Source organism: Excalfactoria chinensis, chromosome 1 (genome assembly GCF_039878825.1).
Source record: "Excalfactoria chinensis isolate bCotChi1 chromosome 1, bCotChi1.hap2, whole genome shotgun sequence".
In the NCBI taxonomy this organism is placed as follows: domain Eukaryota; kingdom Metazoa; phylum Chordata; class Aves; order Galliformes; family Phasianidae; genus Excalfactoria; species Excalfactoria chinensis.
The window spans coordinates 102,008,418-102,022,392 of NC_092825.1; the positions used below are offsets into that span (position 1 = coordinate 102,008,418).

General features: G+C 37.3%; 1 protein-coding gene across 4 annotated transcripts in view; it reads right to left on the minus strand.

Moving 5' to 3' along the window:
- Positions 1-818: 818 nt before the first annotated feature.
- ERG (ETS transcription factor ERG) overlaps positions 819-13,975 on the minus strand; it is a 141,366-nt gene continuing 128,209 nt past the window's right edge. For all 4 annotated transcript variants that reach the window (XM_072338550.1, XM_072338529.1, XM_072338535.1 and 1 more), the window contains 4 exons: positions 8,759-8,824; positions 8,341-8,397; positions 6,407-6,454; positions 819-3,634 (listed from right to left, as the gene is read on the minus strand). In XM_072338550.1, the coding sequence (XP_072194651.1) occupies positions 3,114-3,634; positions 6,407-6,454; positions 8,341-8,397; positions 8,759-8,824 (692 nt within the window). In that variant the 3' untranslated portion in view covers positions 819-3,113. The remainder of the gene's footprint in view (positions 3,635-6,406; positions 6,455-8,340; positions 8,398-8,758; positions 8,825-13,975) is intronic.

Genomic DNA, 13,975 nt, shown 5'->3' on the forward strand with positions numbered 1-13,975 from the left:
TCCAGCAGAACCACCTGCTCCAACCTATTTCTCTAGCAGCAATAAGGACTCTCCATCCTTCACTCTCCTCTTCATCCTGAGGGTTGAAAGATCCAGGTGTTGCAAGGCTCCTGGAATGCTGTGAGCCAGTCCTGGGGAGAGGTGTAGCACTAAGATGGTTGTCCAGGACTGATTTGTCATGGCCTGCTGTAGGATCTTGCTCTTCCTTGTGAGAGGTCTTCATCACACACACTTGCTGTGACTCCATCCCTCCTGCAGTGAGGACTTGCACCCTGTCTTTCCATGTCAGGATGTTGTTCTTGTACATATTAGCAGCTGGGCAACATTATCTGGAAATCCTATGCACAACTCTGCAAGCACTGGAGATTATTTGGAGGCCGCCAGGCAAGTTCTAGCCAATCTAAACAAAAATGGTTCTTTAATCTGGATTTTTAAGTGTTTAATGTAGACATGATTCAACAATGCTCTTACCATTTTTTTAGTTAAAAGTACACATTAAATAGATTGCAAGAATCTGTAGATATATTTCTACTGAAAGACAAACTATTATTGTTATAGACAGCATGTAGGTGTGCCGACCATAACTTTTTTTAAATAGTGAGTGACTAACCTTTTCCAATAAATCAGTTTTTCTAACCTTTCAGAGAGTTTTGATTTTTTAAGAGATACAGGCTTACAGTAGTTATTTCCAGAACGATTACGAGGCTTACAGTGCCACCGCTCAGGTCTCAAACATTAGTAATATAACCCTGTGTTTATGACTTGCCACCAAAACACCCATAGTAACACCTTGCAAGTAGGCTCCCACCACACAGCACTGTTTACTACTCCCCAAAACAAATATGAAGAACATTTGCTATTAAACCTGAAACCACACTCATTTTGTCTTAAAAAGAGACAAAAGAACAGCAAAAGAAAGTGAAATAGTTGGAGGTATGATCTGATATGGATGAACACTAATCTTGCAGATCAGTTGTTAAGCTGATGTTGCAAAAAAGTGGGAGCCATGCCATTAGGCATCAGATGTAGTTTCGGGACCCAGGGTACAATGTGAGAAGCCTCTAAATTTAGAACAGAAAGAAAACATCCTGCCCTTTGTAAACAGCCAAGATGGATTGCAATAACAAATTAACAAGCTACTATACACTCCAGTCTAATGGAATAATGGAAGTTATTCATTATTCACTTTATTTACTAATAATGATACAGTATGTATTAATAGGAAGGGGGCATAGTGATTCAACATATGTGTCAGTATGAGGATACATCTCACATTGAGATTATACTGCATAATCTGGTGGCAACATAAAATAATTTCTGGGTGAAAGGATTCTTCTTTAGAGGCCTCCTTTAGATTCATTTTCAATCTTGGCCATGAAGATGTCAAAGAACTGGGCATGGTTGCAATCTCTGGGCAAAAGAAGCTTAGGACAGGAATGGCAAGGCACTGTTACAAAGGGCTGCAATCAGTTCTGAAGAATTTTCTGGAAAATACAGAGCACCTGTTTAATTTATGTTAAGCATTGCTATTTGGCCCTACATTTAACATATTTAATGAAACAAAATTTTAAAACAAAATACCTTTTAACTTGGGAAGAAGGTCTGATAGGTGTGTCAGGTACTAAAAATGCAAATGCAAATGCAAACTACAGTGTCAATCTGAATTGCCATGCTAGGCCAAGCTTATTTTATTACATACATTCTGCATTCTAAGTACTAATATATTCATAATGTAAACATTAAGCATACAGAGTTAAAATTCAAGGCCACAATATTTTTGATTGTCCCTTTTTGTGTCTTTGGTTGGCCGAGATCAACTCGTAGTGTATAAATGCATAAGTTATATAATAATTATATAAAAAGGAAAAAATAACATTGACTTGTATACTTCATTCTGACAAACGCACAGCGTTCGCGACTCAATAAAGAAAAACTGGCGCCCGCCTAACAAAAATACTTAGATGATTTCTGATTTTGGCAGTCAGGGGTTGTCTCTTGCTTTAGCCAATAGAAAAGAAACCCCCTTAATAGTGATGAGGTTCTAACTGGTTAACTTTTAAATATCAAATACAATTCCAGTTTTACTTTTTTTAAAAAAAGAGATGCATATTCTGATTTCTTCTGCTTTTCCCTTTTTCCTTTTTTTTTTTTTTTTTTTTTTTTTTTTTAATTACTATAAAAACAAGTCTGTTCCTCCTGTAATACTGGGAATGGTATGATACTGAGCAAAATGTTTCACAAGTCCAAACAAGTATTTCTTCACAGTCCCAACACTACTAATTTTTCAGTCTCTTCAGTCTCTACTGGTAAAGAAATTTATTTCCTCTCATTCTCATCGCCATTTGTCCTCTTCCATCTCCTTTCCGCTTCCTCTGTCAGGTGCAGACCTCTGATCTACAACCATACACATGCCCTTCAGCACATTCTCATTTCCAATGTTTGGCTCAGGGTTCTTGTAATACTGTCAAGGAATCCTAAAGTTTGGGTTGTCTTCACAGTTTGAGTAGCAGATAACACTCTGATGAATGGAATGCATCTGATTTTAATCAGAACAATGCTGTCATATTCCAAATCAGCTTCCACACTTAATGAGTCTGTGTTGATATGTTTCTATTTTTTAAATACAGGTAGGTGTTTGGATATATTTTTTTCCTTTTTAATCCCTTTTCTCCCTCTTTTGTAATGATTCATATATTGTATGTTAGGTCACTATAGACATATCCTTATATTGCTGTAGTATAGTCCCAGGTTTTGCACTAGCAAGATAACAAACTTTACCCATAAGCTTATCAACTTTTTAAGACCACTAGCTTTCATAGGTTTTCCTTATCATTTCATGCTTTTACCTACAACAGTCTATTGTTGTTTGGTCCACAGAGTCGATGCCCATATACATTACATTTTAGTATCTTAATACTTCTTGAATAGCTCCTTCAAATCCCTACTACAAAAAGTCTTTTTGAAATTTAATGTTTTTCTCCCAGCCAAACTTTCACCTGTCTCTTTAGGCACTTTTAATTCATGTACTCTGATAGAGTTAATTGCAGTTCACTGGGGACTGTATCCCAGCGAGCAGTGTTTTTGCTTATTCTGGTGTTTCTTTCCTTCCCCACTTAGTAGTAGGTGCCAAGATGAGAAGGCATATGAGCAGCTGGCAGCCTGGTATTGGGGTAGATACCTCCAGTTGGTGAATTCCAGTATGGATTAGGGGCAGCAAAAAAGCTGGATGAGGTTACGGGCAAAGCTGGGGGGTGGGGAGCTACAAAGTTCATCTTCTGGGGGTGTGTGTGGTAGGAACTCATGTAGGGGAGGTCTGATGGGTATTTGTACATGGATGATTCCGGTGGATGAGGCTGCAGAGCCTGAGCGATTCCGTGGAAATCAAATTTGTAGGCATAGCGTTTACCATGAACTTTAGTCATAATATTTTTATCATAGTAGTAGCGAAGTGCACGGCTGAGTTTGTCATAGTTCATGTTAGGTTTGCTTTTCCTCTCTCCCCAACGCCGAGCCACTTCATCGGGGTCGGTCATCTTGAACTCTCCATTGGTGCCCTCCCAGGTGATGCAGTTGGAGTTGGAGCTGTCTGAGAGAAGCTCCAGTAGGAACTGCCATAGCTGTATCTGCCCACTCCCTGTGAGGGGAAACAAAGTGAAAATGTCAGGAATAATGACTAATAAAGCTAAGACACCAATTCTTTTGGGCTTTTGCACAGAACCCTATTAGGAAATACAGCAATAACAGTTCCTGCTTCTTAGTTGAACTAGTCCCCCTTCTCTCAGCTTATCTCATGAAATCCTAAAGAGCAGAGATAGTGCTTATGTGTCATGTTTTCCCTCATCTGGGTGGCAAAATGCCATTACAGGGAAATTTAATGGTTGCTTAATGTCATTCATTGTAGACAATTGATGGGGAAATCATACAGCACTCGTTTAGGAAACTAATCTCTAAAGTTCAGGACAAACAGCTTTCACTTGCGTAACATTTTGCTTGTTCTCACAGCATTATGTTGTAACTAAATGTTCTCTGCTATGGAAGAGGCCTGCAAAAAATGGAGAAGTTTAGAGAAAGCTGGACACATGCCAAACCATATCACCCATTTGCAGCATTTGGGGAAATGCAGAACGGAAACTTATTAGCTTGCTGTTGCACTGCATACAACCATAGGGCAAAACATTTGCAAGAACAGTGAAAAGGTCCATAAAATACATTCTCATCATCATTCTTTGTCAAACAAGAATTTAAATGATTACTGAACTTAATACATCAAATGTTTTTATTTTTTTGCTTTTCTTCTTCCTCTGCCAATTTTGCTTTTGAAGGAAAATAAACAGTCTGCTGGCACTTTTGCAGAAGAGTGTTGCCTGGTTATAGGAACAAAGTTCAACCATTTTAGGCCATTGAAAGTCAATTGTGAAGGGCCTTGCCACTGATATTCATGCTAAAAGCTTAGCATTTCTTAATAAAGCAGCACTGAAATGATGCAAAACACAGCTGAAGCAGCTTGCAAGGCAATCTGTTTCACAAGCACAATGTCAGCAGAATTTGCCAACCAGCTTGCATGTCCTAACTTCTAAGTACATCTCTAACCAGTATTTGGTTCTTTCTTTCCCTCTTTCCTTCTTTCTTTCTTTCTTTTCATTTTTCCAAATCAAAATGTGGATATAATAAACAAGCTTTTCTTTACAAAGTTCATAGTAGTAAATTATAATATCAAGATAGATTAACATCTGAAATCCATTAGCAGTTTATACTTCAGTGCAACTGAAACCCATATTCATTTAAATTATACTTATCCAAACTGCCCGTAATGAATTTCTTCTGTTCCATTAACATGCATTAAATAAACAAACAAACAAAAGAATCTGTGGTATGAGCAAGGCATGCAAGTTTTAATACATGAAACATAACAAGGGGATTAGCCTTTGAAAATCAATAAACAGTTCAGCACAGGACAACGCACAAATTTTTGAATAAGCAATCCAACATATGTTCTAACATAAACACTTGCCTTCCAAATGTAATATATAGTCCTACGAAAATAAATGGTTGCTGTCAATTTCCTTTTAATGAGAGATTAATTCCACCAATTTATAAACACTCAAAACATGTTAAAACACAGAAATGGTGGTGTGTAGAAATGCCATACCCAAATGCTAAAAAAGTATTGCAATCCAGAGCACTTTGGTATCTTCCAGAGTAATGAAGGCTACCAAATGCACACTTGGTAAAACTGTAAAAGCCTGAGACATATAAATTAAAGGGAGGTAAGCCCTCACAACCAATTAAGGCCAATGTCACTTGGAAATCCACATCTTGAGGCCATTTGGAAAAAAACATTCTTAATATTTAGCTGCTTCCCTGTGCAATGCTAAACTATCTAGGAAGTAATCTAATCTAGAAACATGGTTGGTGTTACCTGGGACAAAATGAAAGGAAATGTAGCATTTCTTCAGTAAATTCATGCTTGGAAATGCAATAAAATTGTTGTGAGATCAAACATTGTCACTTAGAGTTGAGACCTATAATGTGGAACATGTAACACTGTGCCCTTTGATTATTAAAGAAAGGAAAAAAGGAAGTGGCACAAATATCATTTTATTGTGGCAGATAACACTGATGCAGGACACCATAGTTTGTACTGCAGACTCAGAGAAACAACAGTGAAATCTGTCCAGTTCGTAATCTGTTTTATTAACTCATCAGGAAGTTTATCCATCTTCAGCTAAAATACACTACAAGGACCAGCTTGCAATGCACCTAGCTACCACATTCTTACCATTAGATACCATTTCTGAGGTGTCTAATCCGATTATTCTTTGTGATTAGATTCTGCTTTTCAGTTTGTCCCTATATATTTTGCTGGCTTCTGATATGTAGCCCAAAATACTGCACAGGTCAAGGTCAGCATGTCACTGGATTGTGGATTACAGAATCTAGGACATGTATGACAAAGGCTGGTAAAAAACTTCTGCTGTTCTGGAGGGGCACCTGAATGACAGCACATGAGAAAATGGTGTTTAAGCAACAGAAGTTAATTCCTACTGATATTGTTGGTAAAACGTGATGAGATGTCTGACTGACTGAATATAACCATATATTCAAGGAAGAGATGAGCAGCTGTCTATTGAGATCTACAATAACTATGCCTCCAGTCAATGTAATGGCAACTAAGACATCTAACAACTCCGATCTAGACAGTTACTCTATGAATTTATGTGCCTTAATCTGTGAGCTCACTCTTGCTCTTAAGCAATTTAGAAACTAATACTTCAATGTATTACGTATCATCAACTCTTACTGAGTCATACTAAGGAGTAGTAAAATTTGTCCTATCACCTTCAGAGTTTGGCCTTAAAATAGAAGTGGGGACAAATTCTCATAAATCAGCAAAACCCCTCCTCACCTGGATTTGCAAGACGGCTGCTGGTTGGTCCAAGAATCTGATAAGGATCTACAAAAGTGTAAAGAAAGATTTAAAATCATGTAACATTGTATATTTTAGGTATCATTTTTTAACCTTGTAGGAGTCGGCAAGTGCCACCTGCAAAGCAGATCCTACACTGAGGATTTTTTCTCTGCAACACAATATTTGAACATTTTCCCTTAAAACTGGGTGTTCAAGCAAACAGTTGCAAGGATATATATTTCCTTTTTATCTTCTGTGTGAACAAGTACATGTTCAGACACACTGTAAGGTTGGTCTAGAAGTATTCGGATTCTTATTTAAACAAGACACACTCTGGGACTAATTTGTGGTAGCAATGATTATGGGAGGACTGGTGGACTAGATGTTCTTGTAGGTCCTTTCCAACTTTGTGATTCTTTGTTTCTGAGATTCTATGATTCTATCCTTGTCATGTGCTAGGGCCCACAGGCCAGAGACCTAGTGCTAAATGAAGCATAGATGGGTGAAGAGGTGTTCCTCATCAAAGGACAGAGACCTCTCAGCTTGTGGGTATACAGTGTTTTCTAATACCACTGCTATTTTTTTTTTCTGTTCCAAAACAGCCTCCAAAAGAAGGTGGAGAGGGCATATGTGAACCCATGCAAAGAGGCTGTGTTGGCTTTTCTTCATTACCACAGTCCAGAGAGGGATCTCCTGTACTAAACTTGCTATTAGGGCTTTCCAAATTCTAAAACATCTCAGTGCTTTTCTCATGGAATTTCTTGTGGAAATTTAATCTGAATTTAACAGGAATTGAAATACATTCGACAGTAGGAAAGCCAAAGCAATGGCTGAAGGGCACAACCTGAAGCAAAGCAAAAATGTTACTGGGCTGTCTTGTCTCCAGACAATTGCTCTCAAACATCATCCAGTTACAGTCCAGAAGATAATCAGGTTACATTCCTTGCACATTTAAATAATCTGTGAAGCTCACACACTTGCATTAAATGGTCTTGAAGGCTAGCATAAATCACCAATATACTTCTTAAAAGATTCCCGTGGTTGGGAGGCCAGATTAGATAAAATGCTATCTGGTCACAAAGAAGTACAGTACTTACCAGGCAGCATGCATGCAAGTTAATGAGATGTAGTCCTTCACACAGTTTTATTTAGTTGTAACAAAAAACAGAATCATGATTTGAAATCCATGTGATAAAAACAGGCACAGAGAATTCTGATCTAAGAATATCCTCCAAAACTTCTCTGTGTCCTACTTCTATGTTTTTACTGTTAGCAAAGGACATAACTGACTCACAGTGCAGTGCTTTCTAACTATCTGTTCAAGACACTTTCTAGTTTCACAATATAGGATTAAGTCTTACCCCATGAATTTGGTGATTTGAAATGACAGAGTGCACTTATCTTACTAAACAACTAGCCTACATTCCTACAAACCTCAACTTTCTCTTCACAGTTTTCCAATAGATTGATAATCCTTCTATTTTTTCCTGTTTAATTTCAGAAGTTTAGGATGTAAAATGAAATAGATTTCTGGGTGTTGCAGTCCATTTTCATCTCTTTGTTTATGCACACTTTCCAGTAGCTATTATTTCAACTACTGTGGAGTATAAGTCTTTTGGCTTTCTTACCTTCTACCTTTGTACTTAAACTGAACATAGGTACTTCAACAGCTTTTTCACTCTGAAAGGCTGTAATTGCCATTAAATATTACTAAAAGCAAATTTTAAATAGTCCTGGGAGTCTCCATTTAAGATCCAGCCATACAGTCAGCTCACACATGTTTGAGGATTTACCTGCCATTGGCTGGATATCACATTAGAGCTCTGAATGAGTTCTTGCAAATGACTTCAGGTTGGTAGGTGAAAGCTGACCTGAACATGTCCAGAAAACCCCATCATATCCAGGAAAAATTCAAACAAAATAACACCCACCTAACTGAGGACGCTGGTCTTCTGTTTTGGGCACTGTTGAGGATGATGGCTGAGTAGCTGAAAATAGAGAAATCCATATAGTTATTTTTCCAGTCTGAAAGATGGTCACTAAACCTGTGAGAGACCACAGGTCAGGGACTCCTGCTGCTCACAAGAGTAGGATTTAGCTTTTTAAGACTATCCGGTCATCGACCTGATGAAGCCTGCAATCAAGGAAGTTATGGCTGCCCCAATAACTTCACCCAGCATTGCCTAAATATAACTAACAGGTTTGACAGACAAGGCACAGATAAAAGTCCCCCAGAGCTGAAATCTGAAGTAGCTCCTGAGGTAGCTCTGAAGTTCACTTCAGAGATTACTCAGGTTGCAGCAGATGTGTATTCGGCCCACAATCTGGACACATGAAAATGATTTTTACCTTTTGACTGTGTGGGATGGGTGTGACTCGTCCATGCTGATCTCCTTGCTTGCTCATAAGGTAAATCTGAAAAGGAAAAATACCATTCTTCACTAAGATATGGCATAAAATGTTATCTGTTCTAAAGGGCAAGTTTCTAGAGAACTCAATGGATAAGAAAAGTTATGGAAATTGGAAGGATACTACTTGTTAAATACTTCATTGCCTTTATCTTTTCTAATAATAACAGTACCACATTGCTCTCTGTATAGCTCTTTGGAGGTGCCTATTTTTTTCAAATGTCTGAAGTACTCTTAAGCATCTGGCATAAATACTCTCTAGAGTCCATAGTACTTGGACTACCTTTGGTTACCTTCTGTTATAGGTATGCTTAATTTTCATATATGACATAAGTGTTGCTCGGGATTGTGATTCATAGTAGGCTTCAATGTGACTGTTCTCTGAACTGGACAGTTCACTGATATTAGAATACCAAGTGGGTGCTCATGGCCATGACCATGAACAAAGGGAGTACAGTCCTAGAACAGGTGACCTGTTCCTCATGGAGAAATAACATATTACATCAAGAGTCTGAAAGCAATGTGTAGAATTCCAAGTCTGATTACAAGCAAATCACTTTGTCTTATAGCAGTTAAAGAAATCCTGATCTGAGCTTTCTTTGCTGAAGCAGCAGGCTGTATGGCTATGATCTCTCTTTGAGCTGGGACGCCTTTCAAGATTACTCCTTGAGATCAAGAGATTCTTACCCACTTTGCTGGCTGGCGAGCAAAACTTCAATCTTTAAAGGTACCTGATTTATGTTAAGATTTAACAACTTAACTAATCACTGTGTCTCATAATCATAACAAATTATCAGTCAACTTACTATAATAAACTAAATTGTTGCTATATCACTAGAACTATATGAGTGCTGGGTATTGCCTGTGACACCTTCCTCAGCCAGAACACCAAGGAATGACATACGCAGTGCACAAGGGACAATTTATGTTTGAGTCTTGTGGGAAAAGTCTTCCAAGAGGTCAGAGCTCAGATCAAGAGTAAACTGTGTAACATTCCCTTCCAGTCTATGTATGTAACAGTATTTTCTTTTAAGATAGACTTCAGTTGATTTACTTTGCCATTCTTTACTAGTCTGTTGCTGTTATCCCTTGAGATTAATCAAAGTTTATAGGCTGAATTTGAGAGTTCCTTTTTCTGCAGGGACATGTGAGACAGCAAAGGCATAGTTTTGTCTAAAGCACCGTGACATGTTCTTTGTGTTCTTACTAGCTGTCACTGCTGTAATGCACTTTATTATCTCTTCCTTTAATGCTTTTCTTCATGCTTGCAAGCCCTCTTTTCCCCAGGTGAATCATCTGGTCTAATTCTCATTATTCAGAATAGAGATTTTTGGGGTAACTGACTGTTGCATTTTACCATTTTCTCTTCTTTCTTTTACTTGCTACTTCAAACTTGTAACAATTCCTTTTCTTTCACCTTCCCTTCCACATCCCAGTAGCCTCATAGATCTCCAGAAACACAGAATGTGAAAATACTGATCATGCTTCACTATTAAGTATAGATCTGTATACATATTCTTCTATTTCTTATGGAAAGTTGATAGATTTTGTGTTGCACTTTTTTTTTTTTATTATATATTTATTATTATATAATTATATACATATTATTATATAATTCATATAATTATATAAATATTATTATATAATATGGTTATATATTTATTATATATTTATTATTATTATATTTTTTCCTCCTGATCCATCAATTTAAATGTACCTTCCTGTTTCTTGGGACAAGCTGCTAATTTTATGTATCTGAATTCTCATTTGCCTTTTCCTTTTTCTTTTTTAAATTTTATTTTTTTTATTATTTTTTATTATTTTTTATTTTAACATACTCATTACTTCTATTTCAGTTTAATGGTTTAGTATATAAAAATGAAGAACCCTGAACATAAAAGCTTTCTTCATAAACTATGTGAAGTAAAGTCAGACATTCATTTTACCCTTTGAAATCTTTTGCAGCTGCCTGTGCTTTTCTATGTCTGGCTTAAACATACCACCTGAAATTGCTGCCAAGACCATGGATGTAGGTAGCTTGTCCAGGATCCCAGCAAGGTAGACATACCCTCCTTATAGAACTAAATTGGTGTAGATGATCTGATTGTTAACAGTACTTGTGCTTTACTTTAGAAATGACTGTAAATTAAGCCAGCTGGGAAATAAAGAAACAGTCCCCAACTGGCAGACTGGCTCTGTGCACACCAAATTGTTGAGCTCTCTGCACATTTTCAAGCACTCTAAGCAGGAGTTTTGAATGGAAATAAAGTGTAATGTGAAATTCACAACCAAACTGTTCTTAATTTATTTAGTCTGTTTGGCTTAAGATGCAGACTGGCACTACCAGCCTCATCGTCTCCTGGAAGCTTACACTTCAAAAACTTCACTATTGCTGACATATGCATTTTATTTTTATATTGCATTTATATAACTAGTATCCTTTTATCTCTGATTTCTTGAGGACTATTCCAGAGTCTCTTTCAGAAACCTGCAGAAAATTGGCTTACACAGGCACTCATTTCTGAGCAGAAAACTGATGTGAAGGTGAATCTTAACATGTAGATGTTCTGGCCAGGATCAGATTAGTACTTGCTATTAATGCAGTTGGAACTGCACCATGGACTGAAGACTTTCAGAAATTTGGAAGGAGTCATGTCAACTTTCCAGAGTTTTTCAAGCTCTTTCTGTACAGAATGGGACAGTTCAGACATGGTGCTGATTGCAGAACAGTGTTCTTCTGTCAGCCCTGAGTTTCAACTAGTATCGTGCCCACTCCTGTCTTTCCTTGCCAAATTTCTGCAGCCAGGGGAGATTCTAGCAAAATGACAAAAAAAAAAACCAAAAAACAACAAACAAAAAAAAAAAAAACACTTTTTTTTTTTTTCCAGTTTTCATTTCCTGTCCCAAAAGACTATGAATATGGAAAAAAAAAAGATCACACGGAAGGTATGTGCTCCCACAATCTCTCCTCTCCTCTCCTCTCCTCTCCTCTCCTCTCCTCTCCTCTCCTCTCCTCTCCTCTCCTCTCCTCTCCTCTCCTCTCCTCTCCTCTCCTCTCCTCTCCTCTCCTCTCCTCTCCTCTCCTCTCCTCTCCTCTCCTCTCCTCTCCTCTCCTCTCCTCTCCTCTCCTCTCCTCTCCTCTCCTCTCCTCTCCTCTCCTCTCCTCTCCTCTCCTCTCCTCTCCTCTCCTCTCCTCTCTTCTCCTTGTGGATCTCCAAATAATTAGAGATGTGTATATTAAGAAGGCTCTGTGATGCTGTCTACTTGTACTCAGTGGCAAGTACAGCCCTCAAATAAATTTGGTACAGATTTAGTACTGTGAGAAAATTTTGCCTTTTAATGCAACACATCATAAGATGTTCTGTCTACATCCTCTCCATTAAAAGAAAAATTCAGCTATCAGCCCTGCTTGAAATAGCACAACATTCCAATTTCATTCTTCGTTCATTATTGTGCCTTGAAAAACATGTTGCTATCCTAGATAAGCAGATCTGCTTCTATTCATGGGATGTTAGTACAACATGATCTTATCTTGGACAGATCTTTGATGGAAATAATTCTGTTTGGTGATACATGTAGACAAATCCATATTAAGTTTTCCTGAGCTCCTGATAGCTTCACTGTATTACTTCTAGCTTGCTGAAACATCATGTTCTGTTTTAAAGGTGACTGAAGAAATATGTCTTTGTCATTGCAATTTATTATGAGTCTTGCTCATTTCCTATTCACTATTGTGGTGTTTTAACAATGGTAGTACTTGATTACCTTCTCTAAAATTGCATCTCAGAACTTGGCTAATCGCCATTTAATCTTGTTTATATCTCCCCCACCCATCACTCTCATTTTTGACCTTTTTCATGTCATCAGGTACTTGTCCACAGAATCCACTATTGCTCTTCCATGAAAGGAACTGTGTTATGGAAAAGCTTTTTTTGACATTTAGTTGAAACATGATGTTTAACAGGAAAGACCAAGGAACAATTTAGCTATATAGTTTCCTGACAGAAAGCTGAATTCCTGCAAAAATCTTTCTGAATGGATGAATGAAAATTCCAACCTTACAGACATTTGCCAAAACTCTACCATAAAAGATAATATAACACTTTCAAAATTATATGATAATTTGTCGCAGAAAATGATAAGATACACAAGTTTACAAAGACACCCTCTATCCAAACTACAAATTCCACAATAAATTCTGTCAACAGGGGAAGATGTTTTTAATTTTATCATCAAGCATTTTGTTTTACAGATTTATAGACTGTCAGGATTTTTTACTTGGCTAAAGATGCTCAACTGAAGGAGTTCAGCATATTTGATATGGGATTTTTTTTAAAACACCTTTTAATTTGGAGAAAACTGTTATTTTCCATCATAAGTCAGGATGAAACAAATACGAAAAAAATGTTTATGTGTACAAAAAGCAATTTTTGTCCATCATATGTACCAAGCAGTATTCTTTCACAACAGACTCTCAGACTCTCAGCTGTTATGTTTATTTGCTAATGGACAACAAAGTCCTCTTGGTCTTACATTACGTTCCCATTTTCATTGGAAACTACTGAGAACTTAGGTCATCTCTGATCTGTCTTCTCATCCATATTCCAGATTCCTCTGAGCAATTCAAAGTTTCTAGATCCCATAATAACCTGTGACCATGAAGGATACAGTCTCTTCTTTATTGAAAATATCTGTAACTTTTCTGAAATCCTTTTTTTCTATTACTGAGAAGCAAGTATAGCAGGTAATCTGTGATATATAAATATATCACTTTTCCTCATCCTCAGACCCTGAGTTGAACAAACTTTTATATCTTTCATCAGGCACAAAAGATTTTCCATATTCCCATGTCTTGCTCTAAGCAACATCTAATGCTGCAAATAGCCTTTCTGATAAGAGATGATTAATGTAGCTTTCCATATAAGGCCATAGTGTTGATTTATTTAAGGGCACAATCAGATTTCCCATATGATCCTCCACTTTGCTCTCTCGCATGTTTATTCTTTTCACTTCAGCCAGCAACTAGAGCACTGGCTTTCATTGTGCCATAAATAAAGTTGCCTATGGTTAGTTAGCTCTTCTTTTGTGACTGAAGAGTGTTAATTTGAGATCAGTGAGATGCACAAATAATTTGTGCATTACGCTGCATTTATCAGCT